Raw genomic sequence first — 9,720 nt, 5'->3', positions numbered from 1 at the left:
TCTGATACCTTTGTTCTTGTGCAATTGGGATTTGGAACTAAGAATCCAGTTGTAAGGACTTGTATCCTGCCAAACTTTTTACAAATATGTCACGTTATTTTTGCATTTTTTGTCTCACTCCCACCCACAAAGGTGGATAGACTGATAGAGACTCACACTTGATCTTTATATGTGTAGAAAAGACATAAATACCCTCCTATTGAGTCTTGAGTGTTTCATATTTGTTCTAATCTTATTTCTTCTACCCTCTAAAAACACACAGATGAATGGGTGTCAAACACATGTTGATGACACTGAAAATCTAAAGTAAGTTATCAGTTACTACTTACTAGTTTTTGTTCTTTAAGCCTAAATGTTTTTTTTTGCATAATTTAATTATTTTGCATATTTATAGGACACATCGAAGCATATTGGTTGGAAATATACATGTTCTTTTTAACCCAAGTCGTGGGGATATTAAGCTCGGTCAGGTACTTAACAATTATTATTATTATTATTATTATTATTATTATTATTATTATTATTATAAAAATGATTAAAAAAGTGTATTGTTTAACATAATCATACAGTTTGAGCAAATTTTGACACATTTGACTTTTTTTGACCAATAAGGTACGATTATTTCTTGCAAAGGCTCATAGACTTGTGGAGACATGGGGCAATATACCAATTATACTTGGTGGAGATTTTAATAGTATGCCTCAGGTATTAAATTAAATATGATTATATTGTTTTTTTAATAGTATGTATAAAGTAGAGTTAAACCTATACATTGTATTTAAATATATATTATAAAGAATTTAACCAATCTATATTTTATTTCACTTAAACATTTGTGTGTCCTCATCTATTCATATTTTTTTTCAGAGTGCAATGTATCAGTTCATAGCTTCATCAGAGTTTTTTTTTTTTTTTTTTTTTTTTTTTAGATGCAGAGTTTTATTTACTATGAATCTATGATGAATATCAATGTTTAATATTTTATGTTTATTGATTTATTTAATTTTTCTTCTCAGTTAAACATCCAACACCATGAACGCAAAAAAATATGTGGGCAGAATTGTCCATTACATTACCCAACATTTCAGTGTCATAGTAATTATTATTCTTCTAGGTCTGTTAATCCAATTATTTTTTCACCTCTTATCTGTGCAAAAGACGTAAATGTCCTCCCCTCCCCCTCATCGAAAATTGCCTTAGAAAGCTTCTTCACTGTCCAGCTATTTTTGATAATGAGAACAAGGACATTTACGTCTTTTGCACATATATAAGAAATTGCATTTTGTAGTATTTGTCCCATTTACATGAGTCCTTTTTTAAAAGGTGGAATAAAGAAGAAATAAGGTTAGCAACAGGAACAAAACACTCAACTTACCTTAAACACAAACTAAAACTCAAAAGTGCATATCATGGAGTTCCTGTAAGTTTATTATTTTCTCTAATTTCCTTTTTATCTTTTTAAATTTTGTTTGTGCTTCAGTGTAATTATGTAATTTACAGTTTCTATATGAGTTGGTTATGATTTTTTTTTTCAGGCGACACGTTTGACAAGAGATGAATATGGAGAACCCTTAGCAACATCTTTTCACTCCAGATTTATGGGTACAGTTGATTACATATGGTAAATCTAATTACATATAGTTTATCCTAAAAGTTGAGTGCATATTTTTACCTTACTTATTTGATGTCAAGTATGTCTAAAAATGCAAAAAAAAGTTTGTCAATGACACTATCATTGACTTTTATGTCAAGTATGTTTACCTTACTTATTTGATGGAATGAATTACTTTCATAACAATCCATTTTACAAATATAAAAACTTAAATGTACATCATACTAGAAGTCATTACATATGAAATTTTATTCTAACTTTCTAACTGATGATAGATACTTGAAGAACAAAATCAGGCCTGAAGAGAGACAGAGGTTTCATTTTTTCAATAGTTTTCTTCTTCCAGAAGCTAGCTGACCCAGAAAAAGAACCTCTAGATGCCCTTGAAGGGAAAACAGCTTTTCAACACGTAAGAAAGTGGACACGAAAAGTTAATCTTTTTTAGAAAGACTTTGTCTTTATTCCTGTAATTTACAAGTAAGTTGGAAAACAGTTTGCTTTCTATACATTTCATTTGAACAGTTGACAATTATTTCTGTTGTTTGACAGCTATCATTGGAGTCTTATTGTGATGTATCATCTTGGGGAAGTTGCGAAATACAAGGGTATATCTGTCATTTCTCTTTGACATCTTCAAGTATTTTATGAGGCATGGTTATCCCTTTTTTCTAATGTTATAATCTGGTTTATAGATGAAGAAGATGTAACTGAGTTGATTAAAGTGCCATGTGTTCTGCATATGGATCCTATCAGAGGTAGTCATACTGGTTTGAAAGGTCTTATGCAAAGGTAACATTTTTTTTATTATATAAACATTTTATTTTATTTTTAAATTATAAACCTTTAAATATGCCATTCTAGCTATCTGAAAGAAGAGTGGAAAGGGAGGCAGTAGGAGGCATCCAAAGATATATCATCAAGATTCGATAATCTACGCTTTATTTCACTTGAGGTATCATCTGGATAAATAATGTTTCAAAATTATTTGAGAAATGGAAAGGAAAAATATACGAGGGCAAAATTGTGAATTTGTATTAAATTCTAAAATCTGAATTTTGTGTTGTTTTTGCAGTTACCACAGCAGCCGAATTCATTCGACTGTGGTTTATTCTTGCTCCATTATGTAGAACTTTTCTTGGAGCAAGACCCGATTAATTTTAATCCATTTAAAATCACAAAAAGTGTCCACTTTGTAAGGACATGGACCATTTATGTAAAAATTAATAATATAAGTGAGCTGTTGTTTGTGAATATGTGACTCAGCTAAATACGGATTGGTTTCCACCTGCTGATGCATCCTTGAAAAGGGTGGTTATTCAGAGACTGGTGTATGATCTCCTACAACAACCTTATGATGAAGCTGAAGCCTTTTACAAAGTATTTTCCCAAGTAAGTGCAAAAAGATTTCTTTTGGCAAAGTTTCATATCAATTTTGATCCTTGTGTTAACTTTAACAACCCTTTTGTTAAATTAATAAATATGACTGTTTTGCCCTTATCCGATTCTTGGATTTTATATTTCATTGGATGCTTGCAGCTTTGACCAGCCTTTTGAAGAAGTTATATATCCAAAAGAGGATGTTGATGCTGTTTCCATTAGTAAGAGAGACGTTGATTTGCTGCTACCAGACACATTTGTCAATGACACCATCATTGACTTTTATGTCAAGTATGTTTATCTTACTTATTTGATGGAATAAATTACTTTCATAACAATCCATATTACAAATATAAAAACTTAAATGTACATCAGACTAGAAGTCTTTACATATGAAATTGTATTCTAAATTTCTAACTGATGACAGATACTTGAAGAACAAAATCAGCAAAATGAAGCCACTTGATTTAAATCTTGCAGCATTATCAGCAAAATGCAATAAAGACTTGGAGTTGAATTTGGCTAAGTCATTATTGAGTGAGATGGGCCAATGTACAACTGCTTATCCATATAATCAACTGTTTGGAGCATTAGTCTTAAAGAATTATGAAAGGAAAGATGCAACTTTACTTAGTTGGAATTTGATGTACATAGTAGATTAGATGCAAATTTATATATTGTAAGAAATAGAATTGTATGACATTAGATTTATGCAATGGATTTTATTTTTTGTATATGGTATTTTATTTTCTATTATGAAACATTAAATACAAATTTAATTTGAAAATAAGTAAATATATAAATAATATATTTTTTTAAACATTTAAAATTATGATACGCAAAAATGTGTGTCATATTCATTTATGACATGGCCTTTCTTGACAGGGGCTTTCTTGATACGCATTGCGTGTCATTAACACGCGCGTCGTAAAGGTTACGACACACGAATGCGTGTCGTCTTCCTTTATGACAGGGCCTTCCTTGATACGCATTGCGTATCGTAAACGCGCGTCGTAATTGCACGTCGTAAATGAGCGTCATAAATGCGCGTCGTCTCTCTTTATGACAGGGCCTTCCTTGACGCGCATTTGCGCGTCGTCTGAGCCTTTTACGACGCGCAATGAGCGTCGTAAAAGGCTGTTTTTCTAGTAGTGTCTATTTTAACCATGTTCAACTTTCACATTAAGCACTCTATTCTTACGGACATGTTGATCCATACAAATATCTGAATTTTAAGTCTAGATTAGAAACTATATAATGGTACTACATTGTGGCATGCTTAACATACCCTAACTCACGAAGCATGTCATTTAGATCATGACCACAAAAAGATCAATGTCGAAAAAGTCATAGAATGCCAACCTTCCCTCAATGTACTTTTGTCCTGGGTACTTGGTAAAAAACCCACAATGATGTATTTTTAAAGTGAAGAAAGTATTTTTTAAAGTGAAGAAAGTATCAGAACCATCTAAAAAAATCAACATGCTTTCATTATACAAACCAAGAAACACAAAACAAAAAATGCAACAACTTACTGTAATCTTTTTCAAGGTCAGGTTCAATCGTATGAGGACCACGTAAATTCCACATACAAAGTATTATTTTTTGCTTAAAAACCTAATATTGGAAGCGAAAAAGTTGTCGAAGTGAAGCTCGTCCAGGTGGTGGAGACGAAGGGGGTTTTCTTGGTGTGTGTTTGATTAGGGTGGAGTAATGACGTAGCTTAAGATAAGCATGGCTTAATTGAGCGACAAAGATAAAAAGACAAATATACACCCATATTTTTTGCCCAAACGGTTGAAATTAGACGGAGTTACTAAAAAGAACCTCTCATGCAAGTTTTGCAAACCACAAGGACCAAGTGCGTCAAAAAATATTAGTAGAGACTGAGTTTGTGACTTTTAGTAAACCACAGAGACCATTTGTGTAATTTTGTCTATTATTTATTATAGGGGTAAGCGCGGTACAGTTCGGTGCGGTTATTAACCAAAACCTCACCACTAACCGCAAATGCAGTTAATCCATTTTCAAAACCGCTTGGTGCGGTTATTTTTGCGGTGTGGTTAGGCGGTTACTTCTGCGGTGCGGTTTTGTTTTTTGTGTTTCGATTATTAACTGCATGGATTTAGTGTTGTCATTTTGTCTGGTTTTTAACCGCACTTTGGAGTTTAAACAGTTTTAAGATTTTAAAGATATTACTTGTAATAATAAAAAAACTATAAGGTATAAGACAATTAGGTTAATTACAAACAACTAATATCTTAAAAACGTTAAATCACTAGTAATTAATAATAAATATCTTAAAATTATCAAATTTCACCATTTTTCAAAGTTAAACCGAAGAAAAATCAAACACTTGTGTCTTTTAGAATTTTATCCTTCTTTCATCCATAAAACTTGTCTTATTTTTAATATTTAATATATTAATAATTAATAATAAAAAATTGTATATAATATATGCGGTGCGGTGCGGTTTTTTTTTTTTTTTTTTTTTGCGGTTTTTGAAAACTAATAACCGCATCGCACCGTAAATTTGCGGTTTTTGAAAAAACAAAAAACTTCACCATCGGTTTTTGTTGTGGTTGTGGTTTATGCGGTTTTTACGGTTAATTTTAATTGTGGTGCGGTTTTTGCTCACCCCATTTTATTATATGTAATCTTCGCCAATAATTACATATCTAGTCCATGTAGTTTTCTATTATATATAATTATCGTGGAGATGGAATAATTACAGGTGTAGTCCTTGTAGTTTTTAATTAAGATCATTATAGTTTTAGTCGAGACGAGGTAGTTTTTAGTTTGTATTAATTATATTTTTTGTCCGTGTAACTTTTAACTTCAATATTAAAGTTCTTTCCATGCAGTTAATAATCGTATTAGTTACGTCGTTGGTCCTTATACTTTTAAACTTAGGATAATTATAATTTTAATACCTGTACTTTTAAATTTAAGATAATTATATTACATTTGGAAATCATTGATGGACAAACCAAAGTTGTCAAAATTTGTTTTATCATATGATCGAAAGGAATTGTTTGTGACCTACTTAATTTTAATACATGTCATATGCACTCAATTATTAATAACAACTCCAAAATGTTTTTGCGTCATTATCTCTTCTCCTTTATTTTATTTATTTATTTATTTGTTTTTTTGACGCAGTAATGAACATATGTTATTCAATTTGAACAATTTAAAACAATGACATGTTTATTCTTTGATTGAATTAAATACGTATTCGACTTTTTTATTAACAAGTTTAGATTCGATTATGATGGCACCTTCTCGCATAGTAAAACTTTAGAATTAGAGCTAATCATTTAGAGTCGTGGAAGTACTTTCAAAAACTAATTATGAAAAATAATGTTGTTCATTTTTAATCTAACACGAAACTATATTATCTGAAATAGAAAATGACTTTCTGTTAACCATATATTAAATTTATTCAACAAATCACTTATTTGATTGTAAACTTATAACATAAAATCATAGACCCTCGAAACAATCATAAAAACATAATAATCAATCAAGAAAACCGACTGTTTGAATTCGCTTCATGAACTCATAAACATAACTACAAATACATGATTTTGGTTCTTCACAAGTCAAAGTCGAACGCATTTCATAGAAGAAGAAAAAAAAACCTTCCTAACCGACCAAAATTAAAATTAGTACTCATACAAATAAAAAGAGAAAGAAAAAGACACATAAACACTCTTGAGCACACATTTTTTTTCCTTTTTTTTTTCTAATTAGGTGTTTAAACATATAATATATAGGATCCTAAATTGATTTCTTATGGACTTAATTTGTATTTTGTTGATTAAACATGAAATCTTGATAACGAACAAGTCAAGATGTTTGGATCCAGGAGTTGATGATATATGATGTGATGTTGATTCTTGTCATGGGTTGTAGACCTTGAAACCAAAGATTCTTGGAACATAATCCTGTGAGGTTTTTTGTGGCTTCAGGTGACCATAAGTCATAAGAAATAAGTGAGGAAATGTTGACCCGAAATAAGCTCCATCTAGGTCTACATAATCATGTTAAAGGAAAACAATGCAACAACATCCACAATTCCAAAATATATGATTACAAATAAGGAAACAGGTAAATTGGCAAGAATTCTTTGATGAAAAGAAAAAAAAAATGTAATACATGTATGTGGTTTTATCGATCCATGCATAGTATTCTTAAACCATTTAATGTAAAATGTAAAATGGTAAAAGATGGCAGTTTGTTGCATTAATGGTTTAAGAATATCATAGCATTGAAAATTTTTGTCAAATTAAAATGTAGCCGAAAAGGATACTATCTTGAAACCTGGATTGAGGGGTATAAATGTCTTCACATTTTGGACAGAAAATTTTTACATTGCCTTGTCGAGACACATCTGATTGACCAACCGGAAGACAGGGTTGACCACAGCAGTAGACTCTCGGGCATCTCCCAAATTCTGCATTCTTGTACTTCTCCAGCTGTCCATTTTTTTTTAAATTTTACACAAATCAAATCAAAAAAAAAAAAAGTAATTTTTTAGATTAAATTACTATAATAATATATTACCATGGCAGCCAATCCTTTGGTGGTTAAGATATATCGTACATGAATAAGACCATAAAGCATCTCTGCTGCTGATTCTATGATCTCATTTTGTTCTTCTGAGAACATATCTCCTGCATATCATATCATATCATATATATATATATATATATATATATATATATATATATATATATATATATATATATATATATATATAAATGAATGTTTTCAATCATGATATCTTTTTTTTACTAAATAAAAAAAAAAAAGGATTACTTACCATGAGAGGATTCGACATCGAGAATCAAATCAAGAGCATAATCATAATAGGGAACTTGGCTGCTTAAACCACAGAGGTTGAAATCATCTTGAATGTAATTTTCATCAACTTCACAAAAAAACTCATTTCCACGAAGACTGCAAAACCATGAAATCCATGATGTGTCCTCCCCATCAGATCCACTCACATCTGACTCCTCACTGTCTGTTTCAGATTCCTCTATTATATTTTCCTCTCCTATATATATATAGTATATACACACACACACACACACCACATAAAAAAAGTTATGTTAGAGACATATCATATGAACAAAAGGGTAATAAATACGATATAAAAAAGACATACATACATACATATAATAACATTAACAAATGTAGGTTGATACTTAAATCTACATAAAGATTGATTGTAAAGTTCCTAGGACCTATACATCTCATCTAAGAAGCTTCCCAATACATGATTTTCAGTATTCTAGAATGTCACATTTAAAACTAAATTCTTCTCCTTTTTTGTAGGTAATTCCATGATTACCAACACATTCACATGCTCTTTTCTCCTTCTTTAAAACAAAAGACATTCATTTACTTTGTTAGCCAAAAAACGTATACAGTTTAGACCTTGCTTCAAAGGTGCTATACAATCTAATGCAGCAGGATCTTGAATCTGGAGAACTGCCTCCTGGTCCCTTGACTTTAGAAGTAGTCTGAAATTGGGCTTTGAGGAAACCAAGAATATCATCTCTTAGTCATCATGGCAATTGGCAAATCAAATCCATCACCAAAGGTTTAACAGGTTCTTATGTTGACAATGAAGAAAGCAAATATGTATCTAAAAGGTAATGTTGTTCTCTAAATTTACTTTTCTGATGCCAGGTGAACTTTCCCTGCACTTTAACTACAGATTACTTTTGCCAACCTTGAAGCAAAACCATAATGCGAAGAAACCATAGAGGATGACATGTTAGACAGGGATTTTTGAAAATTATAAGAGCTTTCAGTTCTCTTTCAAACAAATCATTTATTCCTCTCCTCGTCTTCTCTATCACAAACTTTCATGAATCATAAACAAAAAAAAGAAGTATAAATTTAGCCAAACAAACCACGAAACTGACACCAAATTGATTTCCTTCGAAGCTCACATAGCATAAACATCAAGATATACATACACATATACAGAGCGAACTGGAAATAGATAAAAATAACCTTTTGAGAGTTTCTTATTGGGGTAAGAAGACCTAGGAAGGGAAGAAATCTTGGAGTTCCCAGGCAAAGAACGATCTTTATTAGTTTCTTTCCCATTCAAATTCAATCCGGCTCCACCTCCCTTCGAACTTGTCGCCGTTGAAGATCGCTCCATTTTACCCTTGGATCCCCCTCCACCTCTCTCCCTGTACATTCTATTACGTGTTTGAAACCCTAATTTATGAGGAAAAGAAGAGATTTTGAGAGGGAAAGATTAGGGTTTCCTGTGCAAAATGGTGATGAGAGAGGATATTTTATATCATTTTTTTCTCTTATACAGTGAAATTCGTCGTTTTGGGGTTCGAGTGGAAGAAAGAAATGTGTGTTGTGAGAAAGAGATAGACCGGTGGTGCCGGTGAAGTTTTGGGGGAATATATATTGTATCGGCGGGAACAACAAGTTTCGGGATTTAATAGTGTGCGATTAGTTGTATGATTGCTACCATGTGTATGCATTCGCTCATACTCATTGTAACGTTCACACAAACACAATATTGCCAAAAATGGGTCCAACCGTCCAACTTAATGAAATCAAACAAGTTTGCCGGATTTTATTTGGAATCATTTTCTATTTTTGTAAAATATGTCATCTTACAAATAGAATCCAGATTCAGATATTCTATAAAATAAAATGGTTGGCTGACGACTGTAGTCACGGGA

The 9,720-nt window shown here is 31.4% G+C and overlaps 2 protein-coding genes and 1 long non-coding RNA gene across 4 annotated transcripts; 2 read left to right on the top strand and 1 right to left on the bottom strand.

Moving 5' to 3' along the window:
• Positions 1–262: 262 nt before the first annotated feature.
• Positions 263–2,739, top strand: LOC145095078 (carbon catabolite repressor protein 4 homolog 5-like). Its single transcript, XM_079033020.1, has 9 exons — positions 263–306; positions 395–470; positions 613–705; positions 1,017–1,114; positions 1,324–1,420; positions 1,536–1,621; positions 2,162–2,217; positions 2,305–2,401; positions 2,685–2,739. The coding sequence occupies exons 1-9, from the start codon at positions 263–265 to the stop codon at positions 2,737–2,739; spliced, it is 702 nt and encodes a 233-aa protein (XP_078889146.1).
• A 34-nt stretch (positions 2,740–2,773) lies between these two features.
• On the top strand, positions 2,774–3,723 carry LOC145094298 (uncharacterized). Of its 2 annotated transcripts, none has more exons than XR_013703266.1 (2): positions 2,774–3,001; positions 3,417–3,723. It is a non-coding gene; the product is annotated as an uncharacterized LOC145094298 (long non-coding RNA). The 2 variants fall into 2 exon arrangements; XR_013703267.1 differs by having other exon boundaries at positions 2,774–3,280.
• A 2,806-nt stretch (positions 3,724–6,529) lies between these two features.
• LOC145091653 (putative casein kinase II subunit beta-4) lies at positions 6,530–9,429 on the bottom strand. Its single transcript, XM_079029420.1, has 5 exons — positions 9,023–9,429; positions 7,818–8,054; positions 7,559–7,668; positions 7,305–7,470; positions 6,530–7,025 (listed from the first exon to the last, which is right to left on the bottom strand). Exons 1-5 carry the CDS (start codon positions 9,213–9,215, stop codon positions 6,895–6,897), a joined length of 837 nt encoding a protein of 278 aa, XP_078885546.1. The 5' UTR covers positions 9,216–9,429; the 3' UTR covers positions 6,530–6,894.
• Between the last annotated feature and the right edge of the window lie 291 nt (positions 9,430–9,720).

Source organism: Lactuca serriola, chromosome 3 (genome assembly GCF_051521515.1).
Source record: "Lactuca serriola cultivar US96UC23 chromosome 3, Lser_US96UC23_V15, whole genome shotgun sequence".
Classification (NCBI taxonomy): Eukaryota; Viridiplantae; Streptophyta; class Magnoliopsida; order Asterales; family Asteraceae; genus Lactuca; species Lactuca serriola.
This window is presented reverse-complemented; position numbering and strand designations above follow the sequence as displayed.

Excerpts from the sequence above, each read along its gene's own strand:
- LOC145095078 (XM_079033020.1), top strand. The coding sequence starts at position 263 with ATGAATGGGTGTCAAACACATGTTGATGACACTGAAAATCTAAA. Across the intron at positions 307-394 it reads GATGACACTGAAAATCTAAA|GACACATCGAAGCATATTGG; the intron begins GTAAGTTATCAG and ends GCATATTTATAG. Across the intron at positions 2,402-2,684 it reads TTGAAAGGTCTTATGCAAAG|TTACCACAGCAGCCGAATTC; the intron begins GTAACATTTTTT and ends TTGTTTTTGCAG.
- LOC145091653 (XM_079029420.1), bottom strand. The coding sequence starts at position 9,215 with ATGTACAGGGAGAGAGGTGGAGGGGGATCCAAGGGTAAAATGGAGCGA. Across the intron at positions 7,669-7,817 it reads CGATGTCGAATCCTCTCATG|GAGATATGTTCTCAGAAGAA; the intron begins GTAAGTAATCCT and ends TATGATATGCAG. Across the intron at positions 7,471-7,558 it reads CCAAAGGATTGGCTGCCATG|CTGGAGAAGTACAAGAATGC; the intron begins GTAATATATTAT and ends AAAAATGGACAG.